This window comes from Cervus canadensis, chromosome 5, assembly GCF_019320065.1.
Source record: "Cervus canadensis isolate Bull #8, Minnesota chromosome 5, ASM1932006v1, whole genome shotgun sequence".
In the NCBI taxonomy this organism is placed as follows: Eukaryota; Metazoa; Chordata; class Mammalia; order Artiodactyla; family Cervidae; genus Cervus; species Cervus canadensis.
Genome location: NC_057390.1, coordinates 98,724,490 through 98,746,961, shown reverse-complemented (window position 1 = coordinate 98,746,961; position 22,472 = coordinate 98,724,490). Strand labels below are relative to the sequence as shown.

The following is a 22,472-nucleotide window of genomic DNA, read 5'->3' as shown; positions in this document are numbered from 1 at the left end:
AAGGGGAACCCACCAGGACTTCCCCAGATTAGACTGCTGGGCCAGTGGGCAGAGGAAAACCCGGGGGCTGAGGCTCAGGATCCCCAGGAAGGGAGCGCAGGAAGCCAGCAGCCGCGGTCAGACTGCTGCCCACCGGCTGCAGCCCCTTCCCAGAGCTGCCGCTCAGCCCGGCAGCGGGCAGCTCTCAGTTCAGCCCGTAGGGCCAGCTCCACGTCCCAGGGCCTGGCTGTTGCCGCTCCCCGCGTTGTGGTGAAGGGCTGCTCCCGGGAGTGGACAAGGCTGCCCGTGGGCCGGTGGTGATGCGGGGCGAGTGGGGTGGCCCCAGCCCCGTGCCTTCCACAGATGCCAGGCTGCAGTCCTCATGGGAACACAGTGGACCCGATGGTGGCTTGGCCTCATCCAGCGCCAGGGGAGAACCTTGGCTCACCCTCCCGTCCGGGGCCCCCAGCAGCTTCCACTTCCCTGTCCCCGCCTCCCGGGGCCACCCTGCTCGGGGCGAATCAGGAGGCCGCGGGGGGCGGGGGGGGGGACGGTCCCTCCTGCCTCTGGGGTGAGCCAGGCCCGTCAGGAAGTGCACCCTGGGCTCTCCCCCCAGCTCCACCCGCCTCCGTCCTGGCAGCTGGCACCTCCTACCCGGCACTGAATCGGGTGGACAGGCGTGCAGGTGCCCCCCAGGAGGACCCGAGGTAGGCTGACCCAATGCCCTTTGTTCAGGTGGTGCCCCAGCTCGGGCCTGGGGCAGGGAACAGGGTGTGGGGCAGATACCCAGCAGGGCACCAGTGGGTCTTGGCTCTGGCCTGTCCCCCCTCCACGGCCACCCTGTGCCCACCTGTCGCTTCAACAGAGGGAGCCGCAGGGCGTCGGCAGGCGTGGGATGCGCAGACTTCAGGGTGGGCAGGCAGGGGCCAGGCCCGGTTCTCCAGAGACCCCGACCTGTGGGTGCTTTCATTCAGCGCCTCGTCTGCCATTGGGCAGGCGGCGCAGCCCGAACCTGCTGCCACCCACGTCCCTAGGAGCATGGCCCAGCCCCTGTGAGCTAGAGGCTCGTCCTTCCCTCACTGCCATGGATTGGAGGCTCAGCGGGAGGTGGCGGGGTCAGGGTCTCCATCCCCACCGCTGGGAGGAGGCAACTCGCAGCTGCCCCCGGTTCAGCCCGGCCCTGGAGAGAGGGGCTCCTGGACGCGGAGCAGGAGGGAGCAGCGGTGGGCCGTTCCGGCAGAGGGGGATCTCCTGCTGGAGAGCTGGCCTGGCAGTCCCCAAGAACAAAGCCTCGCCCGGGAGGCAGAGAGGAGCCCAGATGGCTGGTGCCTGGGGTCCAGGAGCCCGTCCCTCCCAGGACGCTGGGGCCTGCGCCCTCCAGTGGGCTGTCCACAGTCACCCTTCCCGGAGGGCACCGCATTGCCGAGCTTGACCCGGGGCGGGAACGGCCCAGCAGCTGCTGGGCGACTTGCATCACTGGCCTCCGGAAGAAGGGAGGCCGGGAGGACTGGATGTGAGGGCTGCTGTCCTGCGGGGAAGGAGGAAGTCCTGCAGCGCAGCCTGGCGCCCGGGCGCCCCGGCACTGGCCCCATCCCTCACGTGCCAGGGAGGTCGTGCGAGTGGGAGGCAGCCTCCTGCCAGCCCCCGCAGCACTTGCAGTGTTGGGGGGGGGGGATCAGGCAGGGCCAGAGGAGGGCCGTGGGGCTGCGGACTGTGTCCTCCTAGATGCCCCCCTGACCCTGGAGCATCCCCACGCCGTCCCCAACGCTTATCAGGGTCCCTTGGGAGAGAAAGCCTAGGGCACCTGGAGGGTCAGGAGCAGGCCCCAGGGGGGCGGAGGGAGATGCTGGGTGAGTTGATGGCAGCAGGCTAGCTTCTCCCTTCCTCGCACCCCTGGGCTGGGCTCTCGCGGCCAAGACGGGCAGCCTGGGCCCCGACAGGGCCCGCAGCTCAGCAGAGGCCACCTCCTCCCAGCCATGTCCGACTACGAGAACGAGGACGCGTGCTGGAGCGCCCTGGAGGGCTTCCGGGTGAAGCTCATCTCCATCATCGACCCCGCCCGCATCACGCCCTACCTGCGCCAGTGCAAGGTACTGAACCCCGACGACGAGGAGCAGGTGCTCAGCGACCCCAACCTGGTCACCCGCAAGCGGAAAGTGGGTGAGTGCCGCGGGCGGCCGCGCTCTGACCCCACCCTGGCCCCCCGGAGGTCTAGCAGGCACCCCCACCCCCGCCCCGCCTCTGCCTGCGGTTGCTCCCACTCCCCGCGTGGCGGATGCCCTGGGAGCGCCCCGAGGTGGGGCCACGCTGGCCCCCACTGCAGCCTCGCGGGCTACGCGCCTTCTGCGCCCACGCGTGTCCTCTCTGGGTCACAGGAGTGCTCCTGGACATCCTGCAGCGGACGGGCCACAAGGGCTATGTGGCCTTCCTCGAGAGCCTGGAGCTCTACTACCCGCAGCTCTACAGGAAGGTCACGGGCAAGGAGCCCACCCGTGTCTTCTCCATGATCATCGGTGAGTGCTGGGCGCAGGCCTGGGGGCGAGAGGGGCAGGGGAGCCTGGCCCCCTGATGGGTAAACCTCGGCTGAAAGGAAAGGAGTGAGCCTCGTGTGGGAAGCTGCCAGCTTCCGACCCTGTGTGGGCGTCCCTCCCATCCCGCCATCCTGAGCTCGTGGGGGGGGCAGAGGCTGCAGGAAAGGGAGCCCGAGCCCCAGGGCGGGGCCTGTGGGAGGAGGGAGGCACAGGCTGATGCTTGGCCCAGAGCCCCTTCTGCCCAGAAGGCCCTCTGACCTTGCTGAAGCCCTGCCCAAGAAGCCAGTGGGGTGGCCCCGAGTCACGTCCTCCCACCTCTCAACAAAGACGACAGAATTAGACAGAGAGGGATGGACGCCCGGACCCCAGGCCGTCCTGCCCTGGTGGGGTCAGGGCGGGGTGTGGGAACAGGGCCCGGAGGCGAGTCCGCCTCAGTTCATCCCCGAGGCAGGGAGCTGACCCCTCAGCCACGCCGCCCCAGAGCCGCGCGGTCCTGGAGTGGGGTCCCCGGGAGGGGTGTGCCGTCTGACCCCCGCCCACTCCACAGACGCTTCAGGAGAATCGGGGCTGACGCAGCTGCTGATGAGTGAGGTGATGAAGCTGCAGAAGAAGGTGCAGGAGCTGACGGCACTGCTGGGCTCCAGAGACGACCTCGCCGAGGAGCTGCGCGTGAAGGACAGCCTGCTGCGCAAGCTCCAGGAGCGCGTGCAGCGGCTCAAGGAGGCCTGCGAGGCGGGCAGCCGCGAGCTCCAGCGCTGCAAGGACGAGAACTACGACCTGGCCCTGCGCCTGGCCCGCCAGAGCGAGGAGCGCGACGCGGCCCTCACGGGGCACCGCGGGCTGCTGCTGGAGGTGCCCGGGGCGGGGGCGGGGGCCCGGTAGGGGGCTGGGGGGGACAGTGGGGGCGGGGGATAGTGGGGGGCTGGGGGGACAGTGGGGGGCTGGGGCTTGGGGGCTGAGGGACAGTGGGGGTGGGGGACAGTGGGGGTCTGGGGGATAGTGGGGGGCTGGGGCTTGGGGGCTGGGGGACAGTGGGGGTGGGGGGACAGTGGGGGGCTGGGGCTTGGGGGCTGGGGGACAGTGGGGGGCTGGGGCTTGGGGGCTGGGGGACAGTGGGGGGGGGGGGGCAGGGGGGGGCTGGGGGACAGTGGGGGGCTGGGGCTTGGGGGCTGGGGGACAGTGGGGGTGGGGGACAGTGGGAGGCGGGGCAGTGGGGGGCAGGGCCCCCCGGCTGACACTGACGGCACCCCCCAACTCCCCCCAGATCGACCAGCTGAAGCACAGCCTCATGAAGGCGGAGGACGACTGCAGGGTGGAGCGCAAGCACACGCTGAAGCTCAGGCATGCCATGGAGCTGCGGCCCAGCCAGGAGCTGCTCTGGGAGCTGCAGCAGGAGAAGGCGCTGCTGCAGGCGCGCGTGCAGGGCCTGGAGGCCTCGGTGCAGGTGGGGCCCCGGGGCTGGCGGCGGCGGTGGGCTCCAGGGAGCCGGGCCCGTCCCCCCCAACCCTCTCCCTTGGCACCCGCAGGAGGGGAAGCCGGACCAGGGCCACCCCTACGTCCAGGTGCCGGAGGGGGACTGGCAGAGGGCGCAGCGGGACCTCCAGCAACAGGCCGCCACCATCTTCTCCCTGCGCAAGGACCTGCGCCAGGCCGAGGCCCTGCGCACCCGGGTAGGCGGCGGGGGGGCCCAGCCCTGGGCCTGCTGCCCCCCGGGGCACTGTTGGTGGGGTGGGGCTAGCCGTGGCCTGGAGCTGACCTCCAGCCCGCCCGGCGGGGCCGTGGGTGGTGGGGCTAGCTGGCGTCTTCTGCAGAGCGCAGAGGAGAAGGAGATGTTCGAGCTGCAGTGCCTGGCCCTGCGGAGGGACTCCAAGATGTACAAGGACCGCATCGAGGCCATCCTGCGGCAGATGGAGGAGGTCGCCATTGAAAGGGACCAGGTGGGGACGCACTGGCCTGCCTGGACGCACCAGCCTTTCTGGGGAGGCAGTCGTCAAGGTAGCCTTCGACAAGCTCTGACAAAAGTGGTTCCCGCTCATTCAGAGCTGTGAGCGGTGACAAGGGGGTGTGGTTTAGCTTCCGGGATCATTGCTGGAGACAGAGGCCTGCTTCCTCCAAGTCTGCCCGCAGCTGCGGCCTCCCCTGGCTGGTCAGTTCGGGCCGGCCGCCTGGGCTGACCTCAGAGTCCCCACTGAGGGGAGCAGGCATGAGAAAGCGCGGGGTGTTTGCTCTGAACATCACACAGCCATCTCCCATTGTGTTCTCGGTATCAGGCGCACCTGTGAAGCAGGAAGCAAGCTGTGCGCATGTGAACGCAGCCAAAGCTGCCTGGGAGCAGGGTGGGCAGGGGCAGTTTGGAGGTGGGGGGGGTCACCTCCTTTATGTTTTCTGAACGGTCCGCACTTCCCATCATGAGCCTGGGTCACATTTACAAACGCCCCAAACACGAGAGCCATCCTAAGGGAAGGGGTCGGCGCTGGCCCCTCCGCAGCCTTGTTGCTGGAAGTTCTCCCGGGAGCATTGCTAGAAATCAAAGTGTGCTGAGAAGTGAGAGATTGGGAGGGGAAATGAAAGCCGGGTGGGATGTGGGGGGTGTGTTTGTGTCCTGGGGCACGGGTCCAGGCCACGCGCCCAAGGAGGCTCAGCACGGGTCCCCCCCCCGCCCTACCCCCTCTGCCCCGCAGGCCACCCTGATGCGGGAGGAGCTGCATGCACAGCACGCGCGCAGCCTGCAGGACAAGGACACGCTGCGGAAGCAGGTCCGCGAGCTGAGCGAGAAGGTGGACGAGCTCCAGCTGCAGCTGTTCCAGCGCGAGGGCCAGCTGCTGGCCATGGAGGGCAAGCTCCGGCGGCAGCAGCTGGACGTGCTCATCCTGGTGGGCCTCCCCCGGGGGCCTCCGCGGGCTCGGCCCTGGGTCAGAGCCAGGGCTCCACCACGGTGGGGCTGGGGTGCGGCCACGTGGGAGCAGGTGTGTCCTCAGAGGCCGCAGAGCCCCAGGGAGGAGCCGCCAGAGGTCCCTGGACCTTCCTGAGCCCCTCCTCCCTCCGGAAGGTTGGCTCCTCGCCGAGCCCCCCTGGAGGGTTGCTGCAGGGCTGGCACAGCTCAGGGCCGGGCACGGTGAGCAGGGAGGGTGGCGCGTTCCGGCCAGGCCCAGGCGGGAGGGGCTTCCTTGGTGGGGGGGCCGGCCCAGGACCTCACCCCATGCCCAGGAGTGGCTCGGTTCCCTCACAGCCTGCTGACGGACCCCTATTCTGTGACTGCAGAGCTCCGACCTGGAAGACAGCTCACCCAGGAATTCCCAGGAGGTGAGTATGACTCTGCAGGTCGGGCCCGCGCTGGCTTCACCGGACGCTCCAGGCCGTGGCCTCCGCCAGACCACAGTCTTGTACACAAAGCTCTGGGAGCTTAGCTGTGCGCTGCCTGCCCTCTGCCCCATGCCCACCTGAGCAGCATAGCTCCCTCCCTGAGAGGCCGGCACCGGGGGGTGGTGGTGGGGACAGCAGCCCAGGGCGGGCAGCGTGGAGGGTCAGGTTCGCTCTCAGCAGGGCAGCGGTCTGATCGCCCCATGTCTCTTGGGAAGTTCTCGCCCCCCCAGGACCTGGAGGAGGATACCCAGCTCTCAGACAAAGGTGAGGAGGCCCTCGGCCTGTGCCGGAGGAATCTGGCCAAGGCCTCCTCGTGGTGGCAATTTGGCGCCTGTCTTGGCCTTTGGCACACACAATGCATTATGCTGGTGCCAGGGGACGTGCACCCAGCCCTGGCCCCCGACCTTCACGCCTCCCTTCACAGATGGGCACACGGGGGCCAAGGGATGAGTGACCCCCAGAAAGCAGACGGGAGCCCTATCTGAGCCTGGGGCCCAGGCTCGCAGGCCAGGTTCCCACCTGGAGGACACACCTGGCCAGCAGAGCCCACTCGGCCAGGGAATGCTGAGGGGAGGGCCGCCCGCCCACCCCCGCCTCCGGGGCAGGGAGCAGGGCGGCAGCTGCTGCCCAGGTGCAGCCTTGCAAAGAAGTGGGAACAGACCGGGAAGGGGGTACAGCTCCAGGTGACCACACTGGGGGCTTCAGGCGGCGGAGGCGGGATCACTCTGCCCGCCTGGACCCAGGGCGTGGGGTGGCCCCGGGGGGATGATGAGGGGCTGGCTCTGAAGTTGGGTGTCAGATGGGAATTTGGGAGGGTGGGGGCGGGGTGGGGGGAGGGGCGCTACCGCAGAGGTAGCGTGTGAAGCCAGACAGACTTCCTCAGTGTCAGCCCCCAGCTGCTGGGGGGGGCGCCAAAAGAGGAAGAGGAGGCAGCAAATGGAGAAGTGAGGACTTGGTCCCCCCGCTGCTGCCCAAAGACGCGAGCTTGAAGCCACCGAGCCCCCACGTGGGGACAGGCAGGAAGGACCCACAGGCCGCTGGCCAGCCAGCCTGGGAGCCCCAACCCCCGGCTGGCAGGGCCCCTGGTGGGAGGTGGGGCAGGCTCCAGGGCCAGAGGCCGAGGAGGAGGGAAAGGTGTGAGCTTCAGGGAAAGACCTGGGCCTGGGCCGCTCCCACCACCACGTCCCTGAGACCTGGGATCCATACCCCCCCAGCCCCCCCACACTGTGGACAGTTCTGGAGAGTCAGCCCATCAGAGCACTTCTTCTGAGGGTCCTGAGCCGAGGGCCCTTCCAGATGTGGAGGGAGCCCCAGTACCCCAGCCCCTGCTCCCAGGGCGCCTGAGCCGTCTACTCGGGGGGTGAGAAATGAACGTTGAGTCCCCGTGTCTACACAACGGGAACCCTGGCAGGTCCAGGTGAAGACCCAAGAGGTGGCAGAGGGCTGGCCCAGGCTGAGGAGGTAAGAGATACCAGCCAGCGTGACCCTGGCAGCTGGGCAGGACGGACAGGCTCTCTCCCTTCCAGGCAGCCTGGCCATCGGGGAGAGCCCGGAGCAGCCGTCTGTGGCCCAGCAGGAGGAGCAGCTATCACTGACCCCGGAGGTGAGGCCCCTGGGGAGGTTCTCAGCCTGGACACCTGAGAGTGATTCCTCCACCTGGACACCCGGGGACTGATCACAGACTCTGTGCATGGGCTCCTGGGGGTGCGTGTTTGGAAAGTGAAGTGAAGCTGAGGCTCCTCCATTTGTGGACAAAGCAGGGCAGAGAGCAGTCCAGTCTTCTGGACCGGGCTCAGCGTTGAGTGAGTGGAACTCGGCCTCCCTGTCCACTGCACTGAGCCTGACAACAAAAGGGGTCACCCCAGACACGGTAGTGGAAGGAACCCTGGCTTGGAGCCGTGGGTCCCTGGGCCAGTCGTGTCATCTGAAAAGCGGGAGAGCGCACCCCGCTGACCTGGGCCCCATTGCGCAGCCCCAGGGCCGGGAGTGGGGCCCCCGGGGGGCGCAGGCCGGAGTCCGAGCCGAGCCTCTCTTCCAGGACGCAGGACTGAACGGCCGGGAGCCCCCAGAGAAGGAGAAGGGCCGGCGGCGCCTCAAGGAGAGCTTCGAGAACTACCGCAGGTGGGCACGCGCGGGCGGTGGGTGGGGCTGCGGGCGGGGGCCTTGTGCGAGCCCGCGCCCGCCTGCGCTGTCTGGGTCTCCCGCAGGAAGCGGGCCCTCCGGAAGATGCAGCACGGCGCGCGGCAGGGGGAGGCGGATGGAGAGAACACCACGGGCAGCGACAACACAGACACCGAGGGCGCCTAGCCAGCCCACCCGTCCGGCCCTCCCCGTCGCGGGAGGGGGGCGCGGCCCCCCCGGGCCGCCTCTTCGTCGGCGAGCACGGGCGGGTTCTGTCTGTGTGACGCGCACGCGTGCCGCGACCTTAAAGTGCAACCTTATCAATAAACTACCGCGGTCGCGGTCCAGACATCGCCGCCTCCAGTGGTCTGGTCCAGAGCGCCCCTTCCGACCTCGCGCCGGCCAGCACGTGCAGCGCGTAGCCAGAGGGCAGCGGAGCGCACCGCCGGCCGCCGGGGGGCAGCAGAGCACTGCCCGCCCACCGGCGCCGGAAGCCGGGGAGGGTCACTTCCGCCGCTGCCCGCTTCCAAAATGGCAACCGGGCGGGGCGGCCGGTGGGCGGCATGCTGCGGGCGGCGCTGAGCCGTGTGCCGATACTGTTGAGCCGCGCGCGGCCCCGCGGGCCCGGCCCGAGGTGGCTGTGGGGGCCAGGGGTCCGCCTGCAGGCCGCGGGAACAAGGCGGGCCTGGGGGTGGGGCTGGCGGCGCTTGAGCTCTGAGCCGGGACCCGGGCCGGCGCACTACCAGCTAGTCTACACCTGCAAGGTGGGCCCGTGGCGGGGGCGCTGCCGGGGGGGAGGTGCGCGGGCCTGCATCTGGCGCGCGACGGTGCTGCGGGACTGCGAGGGAGGGTGGAGCCATGCACGGGGGGCGGGGCCTCCCTAAAGCGGTGGGGCTGTCATTCGGGGGCGGACCCATCTGGGAGAGGGCGGGGACGCGCGAAGGGGTGGGGCTATCAGTGGGGGCGGATCCTCCCGGAGGTGGAGCCAGGATGGGGCGGGGCCTTCCAGGAGGGTGGGGCTATCACTGGGGGCGGATCCTTCCGGAGGTGGAGCCAAGATGGGGCGGGGCCTTCCAGGAGGGGTGGGGCTAAGCCTTCCGGGAGGGGCGGGGCCGCGTGGAGGGCCTCACTTCGGAGTTTCCCCCAGGTCTGTGGCACCAGGTCCTCGAAACGCATCTCCAAGCTCGCCTATCACCAGGGTGTGGTCATTGTGACCTGCCCCGGCTGCCAGAACCACCACATCATCGCCGACAACCTGGGCTGGTTCTCGGACTTGGATGGGAAGAGGTGAGGCCTGCCTGGGCAGGGCTGAGGACAGAGGCCTGTATCCCATGGCTAGCCTGGTCTGCCCTGGGTCTGCGGCCCCACCCACCCTCCCAGGGGCACTGTCCTTTTTAATGAGGATTACAGAGCCTATCTCTATAACCCAGCTTCCTTGTGAAGGTAAGCATCCTTGAACTTGAAATTCAGATGAACCGTGATAACTTTTTGGTGGAAGTATGCTCCAAGTATGAGATCTTCTGCCCTAGGCTGTCCCCCTTTGGCCCTGCTTCACTGCCTGATCTCTGCTGTCAGTACTGGCCTCAGGGGCAGCCCCGCACCCCCCCCCCCCCCCAACAGGAGGGATCAGACTAGGTTGACTCTTAAAAGAAACAGCTTACCTTTTGCTTTTTGGTTCCTTCCTTCACCCTACAAGGCGCTCCTTCCTAAGTACCTGCTGTGGGGCGGGGGTCCTAGCATGCACCTTTCTGTCCTCTCTGAGGCTGGCTGGCTGCACCAGATTGGGGAGGGTGTGAGCTAGTGTGGTCTGGGGCTCTGGCCCTGCAGCGTCAGCCTTGCCCCCTTGTGGAGAGCAGTGAGGGGCAGTGTTCAGTGAGGGGTGGCGCGCAGTGAGGGATGGTGTTCAGGAGCCTCTTGACTGGGTGGCCCTGATGCCACACCAGTGCAGGACCCACACACTCGAGCTTGGCCTGGGGTGCCCTCGAGGGCCCGAGATGCAAAACAGCCCAGAAACGTCTCAGTACCTCCCTCTTTCTCAGGAATATTGAAGAAATTCTGGCGGCCAGAGGGGAGAAGGTACGCCGAGTGGCTGGCGAGGGGGCCCTGGAGCTCCTTCTGGACGCTGTAGTGCCCCCCAAATCCACCACTGCTGCGGAAGGGGCTGAGGACCAGGATCCCACCCGGCCCGGCAAGACAGAGGCCAGCTGACCCGTCTTCTGCTTTGGAGAAGGGTGCTCCAGTCCTGGGCCACTCTGGACTTCTGTTTTCTATCAATAAACAGACTTCACCACAGACGCTGGGACCTGGGGCTCTCCTGTCGTCCCTGCCTCTGGAGTCAGAGTGAGTCACAAGCACACCCTCCGAGCTGTGGGCTGGGGCCTTCTGCGGCTAGAGGCCGCGTCTGAGTGGGGAGGGGCTGGCTGTTACAGTCTGAGCCCTCCCACTTCCCCCCAGGCTGCAGCTGTGTGGTCTTGGGCAGGTCGCTCTGCCTTTCTGAGCCTCTGTCTTCCTATCTTCTGATGAAGATGCTCACGGTGCCCCCTTGTCAGGAGTTACAGACGGAAAGATGGGACTCAGGCACAGGTGGCTCAGCCTTGCCCCAAGTGTCGGGACTTGATCTCGATGGCCAGTTAGCCACTGTTCTTCCTGCAGGCGGGAGCACCACCGTGGTTCTGTCTCTGGCCGTGCACAAGGAGGCCCCACAGGCCCTTCTGTGCCACCTGGACGCACCAGGGAGCCGGCGCCAGCCTCAGCCTTGACCCTTGGCCACCAGCCAAGCAAAGTCAGCCAACCAGGCTGCTCACCGTGGCCACAGACGAGCCGGGCAGCCACAGTGGCGAGAGGTGCGGGGGCTGGGGCTGCCGTGGGCGTGTCCCCCCGCCCCCAGGCTGCGCGATTTGTCTCCCAGCCTAGCTTGACTGCCTTCTCAGGATGTTCCTGTGTTTATGAAAGCGTGTTTATTTCCAGAAGTGTTCTGGGCTGTGTGACCTTCAGCATTAATCACCAGCCACAGTCTTGCCGGATCCCCGCAGGATCCGAGCTCCTGACAGCCGCCCCCGTGGGCACGGGCCTGGGCATTGTTCTCTGGGAGCTGGCAGCCCGTGCTCTGCCTTGATTACCCCCCCGCCGCCCCCCGTCCTTCCCGTGGTGAACAACCCCCTATTATCCTGCCCAGAACCTCCTGTGACATTTGCAGAGTCGGCCCTGGAGGCTGAGCCAGCCCCCGGGCCTGCTTCTCCACAAAGTCCCCAAGGGACCTGCTGGCCTTGGAGCAGGAGCGTGGGGGCAGGGCCTCGCTGCCCGCGGAGGGTTGGGGGCTGATCTGGGGAGGCCCAGGGAGCTGACTGGACAATGAGAGCGCAGAGCAGACCCCAGGAGTGCCCCCAGCCCAGACCTTCCTTCCCTGGGAGGTTTGGACGTGTTTGCTCGCCCCGTCCTTTCCTGTCTGCTTTCCAACACTGAGCTCGTCGCTCTGAGCCTGGAGGGCTGGTCAGGTCCTGGGGATGGTAGAACGCGTGCACCCAGGGCAGGCTCCGGACAACTCGCCCCCGCGCCCAGAGCCACTGAAAGCTTCCGCACCGGCGGGGCAGGCATGTTGGTCCTGCCTCACTGTGCTTCCCCTGGAAACCTCAGAAAAGGCCCCTGCCCTCTTCCTCCCCCTGCCTCCTGACTGACCCCGGCACACCCCAGGGTGGCCTGTGAGCAGCAGCGGCTCTGAGCGGCCTTGTCCCCTGGCCTCACTATGGCGGGATCAGGACTGCATGGCCGCGGTCTGGCGACCGCCACCCTGCTGTCCCTTCACAAGGCGCCTGGCTCTCCTCTCTCCCTCACCCCAGGCTGGGACCCTCTCCAAAGCCTCAGTTAGGTCTCCCGCCTTGCAGGCCTATTCTTTACCAGCTGAGCCAGCAGGGAAGCCCCAAAGGGTCACACTAGGGAGTCGAGTGTCTGGGCCAACCTCCGGTGGTCCTGTAACCCTCCAGGTGTGGTCTGGACGCAGAAAGCCTCTGAGGACAGCTGGCTTGGGAATGCTGGCTTCCAGGCCGTCAGACAATCTTCTTCGTGCAGGACTGCCCAGAGCCTTTAGCGTCCCGACCTGGCTGGGAGCCGCTGAGACTCGGAGCCCCCGTGTTCCTGCCGGCGGAGCGCCAGGCTTCCCGGGCGCTGAGAACTCTCTGGGCGTGGGGGAAGGCTCACGTTTCCCCGTGGGGGCCTCCCCCTCCTCCTCCCTGCCTTTTCTCCTCCATCGTAGCCTTCCGACCTCACCCTGCAGCCCCTGCCCACACTTGCCCCTCCTCCGGCCCGGCTCCGTAGCCGTCCCCAGCCTCCCCACCTCTCTGGGTGCCCCCCTCATTGACCAGCCTCCTGTGGTCAGCGTGGGGCGGCGGGGAGCAGCGGGTCACTGGACTGCGGGGAGGGGACTCATGCCTGCTCCCCCGTCCCCAGGCCAGTTCCTCAGAGGCACCCTCCCAGGCCGCTTCGCCGGGCGGTCGGGGGCGCGACGTCGGGTCTGCCGACCTCCCTTGCTCCGAGGTGGCCTTTGGGTGCTGGGCAGGTGGGCCACAGTGGGCTGCTGGAGCCTGGCTGGGAGCGGCCAGCCCCTGCCTGGGAGCCGTCAGGATGGAGTCGCAGCACCCGGCAGGCTGGCTGGTGCCCCCAAGGCTCGGCTGGGCCCTGTGCTGCTGGCGTCCGTGGCTGGGGTGCTCTGGTGAGTGGGCGGTCTGACCGGGCCCACCTGCCCGTCTGCCCACCATGCGGGGGGGTACTGGGGTGGCTGTGCCAGGCTGGCCCCACCTGGTGGCCTGGGGCCCCGATCTGGGGCGGGGCTTCCTGCTGGCCGGTAGCCAGTGCCTCCCCTCTCTCAGAGCCCCCATGTTGTGCGCCCCTGGCCCTGCACCCAGCTGCACCCTGACGCTGCGGCTCCACGCACGGAGTGGGTGACGGGCAGGCCTGCTGCTGTGGCCGTGCCCGTGGGGAGAGGGCTCCTCCCTCCGCGAGGCTGGAGTGCAGGCCCATGCTGTCCCAGCTCCCGCCTCCTGCGGTCTTGGCACCCGTGGCTTAGGGTGCGGCCCGCTGTTCCAGGGCCCTCTGGTGCCTCTGAGTGCCGGGCTCCGGTACCCGGGGGTCTGATGAGCCCCTCTCCCGCGAGGCCTCCTGCACGCGGCCTGGGACCCCTCGGGCTCCCCCGCCCCCAGGGGAATCCGGTCGCTGGAGTGCTGTCAGGAGCACCAGGGCGGGGGCTGGGGGGAACCCTGCGTTCCAGGGTGGGTCTGCCTTTCCCAGTGGGCACCTCCCTAGTAGAAGTCTCCTGATGCTCCCTGGCCTCCTGGCCGGCCTCCTGCTTGGCCCGCACTGGGTGGGCCCTCAGCCTTGGCCTAATAGACCCCTGCCCTGGCTCTGGGAACACTTTCTCCCTCTGAACGCCAGAGGAGCCCACACTGTTACTTCCCGGGCGTGGTCCCTGAGTGGACCGACGTGGGGTTTTCAGCCAGTGGAGTGGGCTCCAGTCAGCCTGGCCTGAGGCCTGGGTGCTGAGGGCTGCAGAACACCACGTCTGTGGCCAAGACTTGGGGCTCAGAGATGCAGGCAGGAAGCCAGCGTGCCCCCGTTTCCATCTGCCCTTGGTCAGCACCCCATCCTGCAGGCGGGGAGGGGGTGGGGCTCCCCGCAGGGCGCTGGGTTGAGGCCGGGGTGCAGCCTACACCCTGACCACCTGCCGTCCTGTGTCCCCAGGGCCTCTTCCCTTGCCCTGGTGGCACAGAAGGCCCAGGGCTTCACTGCGTGAACCCGCCGGACCGTCCCGGTGGAACTGGCCTCCTGGAATGAAGCCTTCCGGGCGGGGCCGGGACTGGCTCAGCCCAGGAGAGGCCAGAGACACCTGGGCTCCAACCCCAGCGTCCTCGCTGACCATGTGTCCCTGGGGCTGCCACTTCACCCCCCTGAGCTCCGGCCCCCTCAGCGATGGGCACAGCAGGGACGGAGCCCATGGGCAGGGGTGGGTGGGACGAGGGGCAGCCTGGGTGGGCTGGCTTGCTGACCCAGGTGAGGCCGCCACCGGGCCCCCAAGAGGACGAAGACCCTCGCCAGCTCTCATCCCGACACGGACGACATCCACTTGGCAGACTTTTATTTTTTCAGGAAAAACAAGAACAAATGTACCTCTTGGGTTAGAAAGGACCCATTGACAACATGGCAAACACACGTGTGAGCAATAAATATGCACGTACATTCAGGTGTGAGGGTGGCCGAGCCCTGTCCTCTGACCCCACACCCGCCACCCCACCCTCGCCCTCGGAGGCCCCCCGAGCTCCCCAGGCTGTACGGAGGGGCAGGGGTGCAGTGGCCTCCTTGCACTCGCTGAGCAGGACCGTGGGGCTGGGTAAGGTACCACCCAAGAGGAGGGGCCACCTCGTGCCCGCAATGGTCGCGGTCTCCCAGGGGGCCTGTCTTCTGCCCGATCCCGAGAGTGGCTCACCCGGCAGGAGAAGGGGGTGACATCACCCCCCGCAGAGTGGGGCTGGGGGCTGGGTGCTCCACCCGCCCTGCTGATGGCCAGGGGGCAGACCTTTGCCAGCTGGTATTCCCAGAACCAGGCCGGCTCAGTTCCTGGACTCCTGGGCTTGGAGTTGAGGAAGGTGGCAGGCCTCCCGGCCCCGCGGGCTCATGACAACATGCCTGGTGGGGCCTGGGGGCCCACATGGGGGGGAGGGCACTGCCCTCTCAGGCTGCAGGCTTTCGGGGTCTGCTTGTGTCCCCCTTCTCCAGCCCTGGCAGGAGGCAGGGGACAGAGCCTGGGAGGGGGGGCCCCCCCAGCGGTGAGGCTGAACTGGGGCGAGCACGCCTGTGCTCAGCACCCCAGGGCCAGCTTCGGGAGGACAGTTTCCCGTCACTGGTGGCCCCAGAGAGGAGGCTTCAGAGACGCCTCTGGGGTTGGGGGGTGGGGAGCAGGGCTTCACATTTGGCTGGGCGGGGGGCAGGGAGAGAGCGGAGAGGATCGGGACAGCACCGGGGCTTTGGAGCCGACATGCTGAAGGCCGGGCCTGGGGCAGGGCTGGGGCGGGGCTGCGGGAAGCCGCGTACCGCGTGGGGCAGGCGCAGGACAGGGGCGCGCCCCGGCCTGAGCCCGCTGCCCTGGGAGGGGCACGGTGGGGGCTGGGTGCCCGGCGTCCGGCGCAGTGGGCGGGGCCGCGTGGCTCAGAGCCTGCCCTCAGCCACGGCCTCGGGAGGCTTCTGGGGGGGGAGGAGGCCGTGGGCATCCTGGACGTTGGTGAGCACACCCCACCCCCGCCCCGTCCACGACTGGGGGGTGGGGGGCAGGCCTGGCTGCGGGCGCCTTAGCTGGCACCAGGCTGGCACTGCTGCCGGGGCTCCGGGGGCCCGCCCACCTCCTGCTCCGGGCTCCCGGCGAGGTCCACCCGCTGCTCGTCCATCCGCTTGGCCTGGACCCTCTGGATGAGGCTGAAGAAGTCCTCGTCGGGCATGGTGGGGCCGCGGGGCGGCACATCTGGGGGCGGGCAGCGCTGGTCGTCGATTCTGGAGGACTGGGCGGACACAGACACGCAGGTTGGCGCCTCCCATCCCCAGCCTTCGGGGCCTGGCCCAGGGCTCAGGCGCCGCAGGGACCGCTCCGAGCGGGGGCCGCCGTCTGGTGGCCATGCCCACTTGAGCCTGAGCGCCGCTCGGGCCACCTTGGGCCTCCCTGGGCATCAGCTCCGGGGGCAGACCTGGGAGCTGGGACCCCAGAACGGCCCTCACAGGGAGCCACGGGGTGTGGCCGGGCCGGACACAGGGCTATGCAGGCGGCCTCCCACGTCTGCTCCTGAGGCCCCCAGGAGTGGTGTTCTGGGGTGTTCTCGAGCCGCAGGGACAGGGTGGGGCAGCGCGGAGCTCCCCAGAGCCCCGTGGAGTCAGGGGGCCACAGGGGCGGCGGGGCTTCTCTGCAGGGTCTGGAGCAGGAGGGCCGGGAGCCAGCGCAGTCCCCGGAGCGCACGTGCATGTGGGCGGGGGGCTCGGGGGTTCTCGGGAGGGGCTGGTTTGGAGGCTCCGCGGACTCGCCCAGGGCGGTGCTGTCCTCTCCTCTGTGGGAACGAATGTCACATCTGGAAACTTCCCAGCTTCCTGCATGGGTGGCAGTGGGCGGGCGCTGGGGCTGCCCCCTCCCCAGCCACTTCCCCGGGGTTTCCCAAACCCCTGCCTGGACCAGTGGGTGGCTGGACCCCTCGTGGCCTCTGCACTCTGGGGTACAGTCTGGCCCTCGGTTTTCTCCACCTAGAGGTGGACGGCTGGTGGGATACCCCAGGCCATGACCCCGGGGGCCCCGTGATTCCCCCAGCTTGACTCCTGAGCTCCAGGGAGGGCTGGCCCGAGATGACCTTCTCAGGGCCCCCAGGAAGGGGCCCACAGTTCTGAGCAGCCACGGGGTAACACTGGTTGAGCCAGCCGGGGGTGGGGGGGCTGCTCCCCCAAGACACCCTGAGACAGAGGGACCAGGGCCCCAGCCAGGAGGGGGCCTGGGCTAACCCCAGCTGGGGGCCTGGGGGGTACAGATGGGGCAGGGGGAGCCCCCGGGCTGCAAGCCCACCTGGCACTTGATGAGCATGTTGAAGAACTCGTCCCCTGGCTCCTGGGGGTCCCCGTCACCACGGAGGTGGCCCAGGTTGTTGTGGGTGATGCGCAGGCCGGGCAGGCTGCCCACGCTGGCACGCTGGTCATCCAGCCGGCGGCTCTGGGAGCTGGCGATGAGGTCAAAGAACTCCTCGGTCTGCGGGGAGGCTGTCAGCGAGGGCTGGGCTGCGGGGTGCTGGAGGTCAGGCTGGGGAGGCAGGGACCCCGCCCAGGGACCCTGAGACCGCCTCTGCCAACCCCAGACCCCGGCTGCTCTCAGTCAGCCCTGCCGGGGGCTCCCTGGTAGGCGGGGGCCACAGAGACCCCGGCCTCCCACGCCCACTTGCTGCACAGCCAGCGTGTCCTGGGGGACGGGCGGACGACAGGTCTCCGAGGATTGCAGCCAGGGGCTCCCAGTGACGGGGCACTTTGCAGCTGGCCTGCCCCGCCCTCGGAGCCTGCAGCGGGGTGGGGGCCGACTCACCGACCCTCCCCTCCAGGGTAGGGGTGGCTGTGGCTTCGGCGGCCGCAGGCTGGCCGTCCTCCAGGGGGCAGCGCTGGTCGTCCATGCGGCTGCTCTGGAACTTGCTCAGCAGGTCGAAGAAGCACTCCTCGTCGGAGGACGGGGCCCGGGGGATGCTCTGCGGGTGGGGCAGGCAGTCAGCGCTGGCTCCAGGCCAGCCATGGGGTGGTCCTGCTGTCCCACGCGGATCCCCAGACACGGGCAAGGGGCTGCTCGGCTCGGACCAAGGTCCGGACCCTCGTCTCTCCCCTGCCCCGCCCCGCCCAGCACCATCGTCCCCCGCTTCTCCCCTCCCTCAGCCACCGCTCCGTCCGGGTCTCCATCAGCCTTCCCAGACGTGACGCTGCTGTGCCTGCCCACACTGGGGGTCCCCACTGCCTGACAGCAGCCCCCGCCCCGTGCCTGTGTGCCTCGGGAGCCCTGCACCCAGCCTGGCGCTCACCAGTGTCTGCTGAACAAACAGAAGAGCAAGTGGGTGAGCGAATAGGCCCGCGGCAGGCGGGGGGCCTTCACGGCCACTCCACACACTCCAGGTGCCAGGGCCCTGCCAGTGACCCAGGAGGTGCCAGCCCCAAAGGCAAGGAGCGCGACCTGAGGGAGCTGAGGGCGTGTGTGTTCCACCCCAGTCCCATGCCCCATGGGGTCTGGACACATTCATAAAATGCCCGATCGGCGGGCAGGCCCGAAGGACAGCGCAGGTGGGGGCCGGGCCCCTGGGCTGGGGCTGAGGTCAGGCTAGAGGCTTACTGCCGTCACCCCGAGCCCCTCCCTCCAAGCACTGGCCGAGGGGTGTGTGCAGCGGCCCGAGGTCTGCTCTGGGGCAGGCGAGGACCAGACACCAGGCTGGAGCCCTGGGGGAGACGCCCGCGGTGGGCATCCGTGTGCACTGCGGAGGGCCAATGCTGGGGTGAGAAGGCCCCCGGTAAGGTCAGGATGGGAGGACCGGGGCCACGGTTCTGGGGCAGGGGGTGGGACGGGGTGGACAGGCATGAGACCAGGTCACTGAGGCGAGCTGAGTCCCAGCTGGCAGGGGGCCTTGGGCAAGCCCACTTCCGCTGGCCTCAGTTTACGCTCCATGGAGGGCGTGTCGGAAATGCAGGAACCCCGGTGCTCTGGACAGCCCGTCACCCACCCCTCTCCCGGGGAGGAGACTCGGTTCTGGGACACAGACGGGCTCAGGCTGTAGGGCCGCGGGGCCTCCGAGGGCCAGGAGGACCCGCTGGCTGACGTGGGCGTGGTGGGGCGGGGTGGGGGCCGAGGGGGTGGTTCTGGAGGAGACCCCGCTGAGGCTCAGGCTCACAGGTCACCCCCTTCCCTACCCCCGGCTTGAAGAGGGCAGGCCCAGAGCCAAGGCTGGGGGCACGGTTCAGAGTCCTGCCTCGTAGGGTGCTGCTCTCCCGCGGGTGCCCACGGAGCCTGGGGAAGGGACAGCCCACGCCGACTGGTCCAGAGGGGCCCTGGCTGGGGGGCTGGCCTCACCTCGTCAGGGCCTTGGGGATCTGCAGAGAGCGGCCGGGGGCCCCAGGCTGATGGGCGAGGGTTGAACACAGCCCCGCCCCACTGCAGGGGACAGCTGGTGCTCCCGGCCCCCAGCCACGCCTCTGGCCCTGGCTGGGGTCTCCCAGGTGAACCACGGGCCAGGTGAACGGTGCCAGGCCCCTCCCAGGAGAGGGGTGACCCGGGGGGGGTCCACGTCACTGGACATGTGTGCCCCCAACACTCCTCCAGCCTCCGGCGGGCTGAAGCTCAGACTCCAGAGAGGCACCTGGAGGGGGCAGGTTGCTGAAGGCCCCTCCACTGTGACCAGGGCTGGGCTGAGAGGGCCCCCCCCGGCTGTTCCACGGTGCCATCCCAAGCCGGGATCTCCAGGCGCCATGCCAGAGCTGTCTCAGCCCAGAAACCAGGACCGGCCCGGGGCCTGGCAGCTCTCTTCCTCCAGAGCCCAGGAGCACCTGTGAAGGGCGGGCGCCTCTCGTGCTGGGCGCTCCTGGCCGAGGCCACAGCGAGAGGGGGAGGCCCGTGCCCCTCCCTCGGGACAGAGCCCTGCACCCCAGCAGGACGCACCTGGGGGCCCGGGCACCCCCCACGCTCCCCCCACCCTCTTCTTAGCCCAACTCGGCCTTTCTGTCCAGAAGTCAGGCCTCCTTGAGACACACTCCAGCCCCTCCTGCAGAAGCGTCAGCCCACCTTCTCCCTGGGAGGAAGGAGCCGGCCCTGGAGGCGAGAACCATTCCCCGCCCCCAGCCCGGGCAGCCCCATCCAGCTGGCCCAGCAGCCCAGGACGGAAAGCAGGGCCGAACTTGCCCCACGGACTTGCCCCACGGCACCAGCCCCCGGGGAACTGCACCGGCTAACCATCCACCCACCCCGGTGCCCAGGCGGGGAACACTTGGCCGCCTGAGTCTGGTTCCCGCAGGCCACGAGCCTCCACTGCGCTGGGGACCCCACACTCACGCGGATCCACAGCCGCTCCAGCGGCGGCCAGGTGGACTGGGGCGCGGGACCACGTGGAGCCTGGGCAGGATGCCAGGGTCCCTGCTAGGCAGCCCTGGCCGCAGTGCCCGGAGCCGCTTCACCACCCAGACCCACCCAGCCCTGTCAGCCTGAGGCTTAAATAGGCCCTGGGGAGAGGGCGCCTCCCCGTCCCCGCCCACCCCCGCTGCACGCGCGCGCGCTCACACACACACACACACACACACACACACACACACGCTCTCTCTCCGTAAAAACTCAGAGATGGACTGCGTGCGCACATGCATGCACACACACACACACTCTGTAAACACTCAGATATGGATCGCACGCGTACACACACACACTCTCTCTTCATAAACACTCAGAAATGGACTGTGTGCACGTGCACACACACACACATGCACACACTCTCTGTAAACACTCAGAGATGGATCTCCCTGAGCTGGGAGCCTTGGGCGGTCACCGCAGCGGGGCAGGGGGTGGGACCTGTCTGGGGAGCCCTTTCCCGCGGACAGCAGCCCCTGCTTCCTGCCTGAGCCGGCCCAGTGCCGGGAGGAGACAGACAGGTGGAGTCCTTCCCTGTCCTGGGCCTCGGGGGCCCGACACTCCCACCCCTCCACGCCTCCCCACGCAGCAGACCCCGACCTCTGCCCAGTCTCTCAGACAGAGACCCCTCGGCCAAAGCAGCCCCCCGGCCTCCTGCTGCCCCAGGGGGGCGCCCCTTTCCTGCTCTGGGAGGACGGTGGGGTCAGTGTCCGCCTGGCCTGGGGCCGCCCACCCAAGGCCTCTCGAGAGACAGCTATGAGCCCCGCAGGACAGGCGAGGACGGGATGGGCACCCCAGAGCCCCCTCCCGCCGGGGCTCAGAGCTGCCGCGGGGACTGGCCGCCAAGGCTGCCTCTTTCTGGGTGCCTGCTGGACACGAGGCTCAGCCTGTCGGGGTCCGGGTCGCGGGGTCTTTCTTCAAGGGCACCGCCTCAGCCTGCAGCTCACCTTCTCCTCTACGGGGCCCCACCTGGGGGTGTCAGGGGCCGACCCCGGCTCGGAACCCCAGCCCACCACTCCCAGCGGGGCCGTCTCCTTCCCTCCGGGGGGCTCGGGTCCCTCTAGGGCTGTGGTGAACAGGCACCGGTGACAGCTTGCGCCTCGGCGGCCATCTGTCTGGTAGAAGGGGTCCCTGGACTGCAGGTGCGTGGAGCGGCTGGGCCAGGCGGACGGGCAGGTTGGCCGAGGTGTGTCTGGGCAGCCTGCGCTCGCCTCCCCAGGTCCTGCCTTTGGGGCCCGAGGCTCTGGGGCCCCCACGTGGGAGGGTGGGGTGTACGGATTTGGCTCAGGTGCCTCTTGGGGACGCCTTCCAAAACTGCAGGGAGGCGGGTATGGCTGAGGGGTGTGCAGGAGTGAGACAAGTCTCTGCACTTCCTGCTGTGGGGGCGGGGTGCAGGCTCTGCCCCCGACTCAGCCCCCGTCTCACGGCACGGACAGCCATCAGCTGGCACGTACAGTCCTGGGTGGAGCCGGGCCTTCCTGCCCCAGAGCCCACCTTGGCTCCCCGGCGCCCTGGCCGGGCCCTGTCCTGCCCAGCCCTCTCTGGCTGGGCCATTCCAAGATGCCCCCGACCTTCGGGGCTGACCCGGCCCTCCTCCCCAACCCCTGCCCCGGGACAAGCACTCGGGCCTCTCAGACCCCGAAGCCGCTGCTGCGCTGGGGGCAACGTCCTTGTACGGCCCGTGTCCCCGGGGCCGAGGGGAGGGCCACAGCCGGCCCCATTCCCATAGGCAGTGTCCGCAGCAAGCAGGCCCTCTCACCTGGGGCCCGACGGAGCCCCGAGCAGGGGTCCCGGCCGCTTCCCAGGCCCCATGCCCTTCCCTCGTCACCCCACTCCATGGACACAGACTCTGGCCATTGGCCAGCCGGCCAGTGGGGCTGGGGTCAGGTAGGGTCAGCGGAGGCCATCCCGGGCTCGTGGGAAGATGGGCACAAAGCAGCTAAGAATACCCCGCACAGCACCCACGGCCTGCGGAGGCCGGGAGGTGCTGACTAACTCCTGAAGGAACTATTTTTAGACTGATCCTCAGAGATTTGGACACAGGGGTTCTGCACGGGGGGAGGGCTCCAGGCTGACCTCTGAACCCGCACACAGAGAGGCAAGTGCCCCCTGTGCCCCCTGCACCTTGACCAGACCTTGAGGGCCTGGAGAGGCCAGCTAGGCGCCCGGGCACAGCAGCATGCCTGCCCGGCAGCAAGAAGCCCACCCCTCCCCCCACGCCCCCGTCTGTCTGCCTACCCCATCACGCGTCCGACCACCCCTCAGTCGTCTGTCCTCGTCCATCTGTCCACCCGGCCCCTGTCCATCCATCTCTGCATGCCGTGTCCCCAGGACGGGGCTGCTGGCTGGGCCCGAGGACCTGAGCGGCACCCCGAGCTGTCCTGCAGACCCCTCCTGGGCTGCCTGTGGTCCCTGCAGTGAGGCCTCCGTCCAGCCAATGAGTCAACACTGCTCTGGGTGCCCTGACCTTTCAGCAGGACCTGTGTCCACCAGGAGCCAGGAGTCAGCAGAGAGCCACGACCTCGGCCCCTGGAGAGACCCCGGCCCAGCCTCCAGGCGGGCAGGGTAGGGTGGGCGGTGGAGCCCCCCAGTGGCTCCGTCAGCACCCGGGAAGGGGTCACCTACCGTGCGAGGCAGCTGCACCCGGACGTCCGCGCTGTCCAGCGGGGAGTGGCCGCCCTCCCGCGGCCTCCTCTCAGCCGCGTCGGGCCCTTCCTGGTACTTCCTGCTCCTCACGGGGAGAGGGAGCAAGTCCCTGCCGGGCCCCCGCCAGTCCCCCGCGTGGTGGCTGTCTCCATTTTGCTCCTGGGGGGGGGAAGGCTGGGCATGGGAGA

General features: G+C 68.7%; 4 protein-coding genes across 20 annotated transcripts in view; 3 read left to right on the top strand and 1 right to left on the bottom strand.

The window, feature by feature from the left end:
- Window positions 1-511: 511 nt before the first annotated feature.
- On the top strand, window positions 512-8,344 carry CARD9 (caspase recruitment domain family member 9). 8 transcript variants are annotated; one of them, XM_043470020.1, is made up of 13 exons: window positions 528-686; window positions 1,954-2,139; window positions 2,355-2,492; window positions 3,058-3,362; window positions 3,775-3,954; window positions 4,037-4,180; window positions 4,322-4,447; window positions 5,192-5,476; window positions 5,772-5,813; window positions 6,089-6,137; window positions 7,400-7,476; window positions 7,912-7,994; window positions 8,081-8,344. In XM_043470020.1, the coding sequence occupies exons 2-13, from the start codon at window positions 1,956-1,958 to the stop codon at window positions 8,178-8,180; spliced, it is 1,713 nt and encodes a 570-aa protein (XP_043325955.1). In that variant the 5' UTR covers window positions 528-686; window positions 1,954-1,955; the 3' UTR covers window positions 8,181-8,344. The 8 variants fall into 8 exon arrangements, with proteins under 8 accessions (XP_043325959.1, XP_043325958.1, XP_043325960.1 ...); XM_043470022.1 differs by having other exon boundaries at window positions 530-686; window positions 5,192-5,383; XM_043470023.1 differs by lacking the exon at window positions 8,081-8,344 and having other exon boundaries at window positions 518-686; window positions 5,740-5,813; window positions 7,912-8,000.
- Window positions 8,345-8,499: 155 nt separating this feature from the next.
- On the top strand, window positions 8,500-10,296 carry DNLZ (DNL-type zinc finger). The gene is made up of 3 exons (XM_043470032.1): window positions 8,500-8,758; window positions 9,142-9,281; window positions 10,034-10,296. The coding sequence occupies exons 1-3, from the start codon at window positions 8,558-8,560 to the stop codon at window positions 10,200-10,202; spliced, it is 510 nt and encodes a 169-aa protein (XP_043325967.1). The 5' UTR covers window positions 8,500-8,557; the 3' UTR covers window positions 10,203-10,296.
- LOC122442326 (translation initiation factor IF-2-like) lies at window positions 10,197-14,108 on the top strand. Of its 5 annotated transcripts, none has more exons than XM_043470029.1 (3): window positions 10,197-10,334; window positions 10,647-12,699; window positions 13,725-14,108. In XM_043470029.1, exons 2-3 carry the CDS (start codon window positions 11,756-11,758, stop codon window positions 13,774-13,776), a joined length of 996 nt encoding a protein of 331 aa, XP_043325964.1. In that variant the 5' UTR covers window positions 10,197-10,334; window positions 10,647-11,755; the 3' UTR covers window positions 13,777-14,108. The 5 variants fall into 5 exon arrangements, with proteins under 5 accessions (XP_043325964.1, XP_043325966.1, XP_043325963.1 ...); XM_043470031.1 differs by having other exon boundaries at window positions 10,206-10,334; window positions 11,975-12,699; XM_043470028.1 differs by having other exon boundaries at window positions 10,207-10,334; window positions 10,449-12,699.
- Window positions 14,102-22,472, bottom strand: part of GPSM1 (G protein signaling modulator 1) — a 26,116-nt gene continuing 17,745 nt past the window's right edge. For 5 of the 6 annotated variants that reach the window (XM_043470015.1, XM_043470012.1, XM_043470013.1 and 2 more), the window contains 4 exons: window positions 22,264-22,443; window positions 17,080-17,236; window positions 16,573-16,781; window positions 14,102-15,532 (listed from right to left, as the gene is read on the bottom strand). In XM_043470015.1, the coding sequence (XP_043325950.1) occupies window positions 15,326-15,532; window positions 16,573-16,781; window positions 17,080-17,236; window positions 22,264-22,443 (753 nt within the window). In that variant the 3' untranslated portion in view covers window positions 14,102-15,325. Of the gene's footprint in view, window positions 15,533-15,898; window positions 16,070-16,572; window positions 16,782-17,079; window positions 17,237-22,263; window positions 22,444-22,472 lie in introns of those variants that run through there. The other variant, XM_043470014.1, reaches the window with a different exon arrangement.

Bases quoted from the DNA above. Each gene is read 5' to 3' on its own strand.
- CARD9 (XM_043470019.1), top strand. From the start codon at position 1,956: ATGTCCGACTACGAGAACGAGGACGCGTGCTGGAGCGCCCTGGAGGGC. The intron at 2,140-2,354 runs GTGAGTGCCGCG...TCTGGGTCACAG, and splicing joins CACCCGCAAGCGGAAAGTGG to GAGTGCTCCTGGACATCCTG. The intron at 4,181-4,321 runs GTAGGCGGCGGG...CGTCTTCTGCAG, and splicing joins CCGAGGCCCTGCGCACCCGG to AGCGCAGAGGAGAAGGAGAT.
- LOC122442326 (XM_043470029.1), top strand. From the start codon at position 11,756: ATGGCCGCGGTCTGGCGACCGCCACCCTGCTGTCCCTTCACAAGGCGC. The intron at 12,700-13,724 runs GTGAGTGGGCGG...CTGTGTCCCCAG, and splicing joins TCCGTGGCTGGGGTGCTCTG to GGCCTCTTCCCTTGCCCTGG.
- DNLZ (XM_043470032.1), top strand. From the start codon at position 8,558: ATGCTGCGGGCGGCGCTGAGCCGTGTGCCGATACTGTTGAGCCGCGCG. The intron at 8,759-9,141 runs GTGGGCCCGTGG...AGTTTCCCCCAG, and splicing joins AGCTAGTCTACACCTGCAAG to GTCTGTGGCACCAGGTCCTC. The intron at 9,282-10,033 runs GTGAGGCCTGCC...CCTCTTTCTCAG, and splicing joins TCGGACTTGGATGGGAAGAG to GAATATTGAAGAAATTCTGG.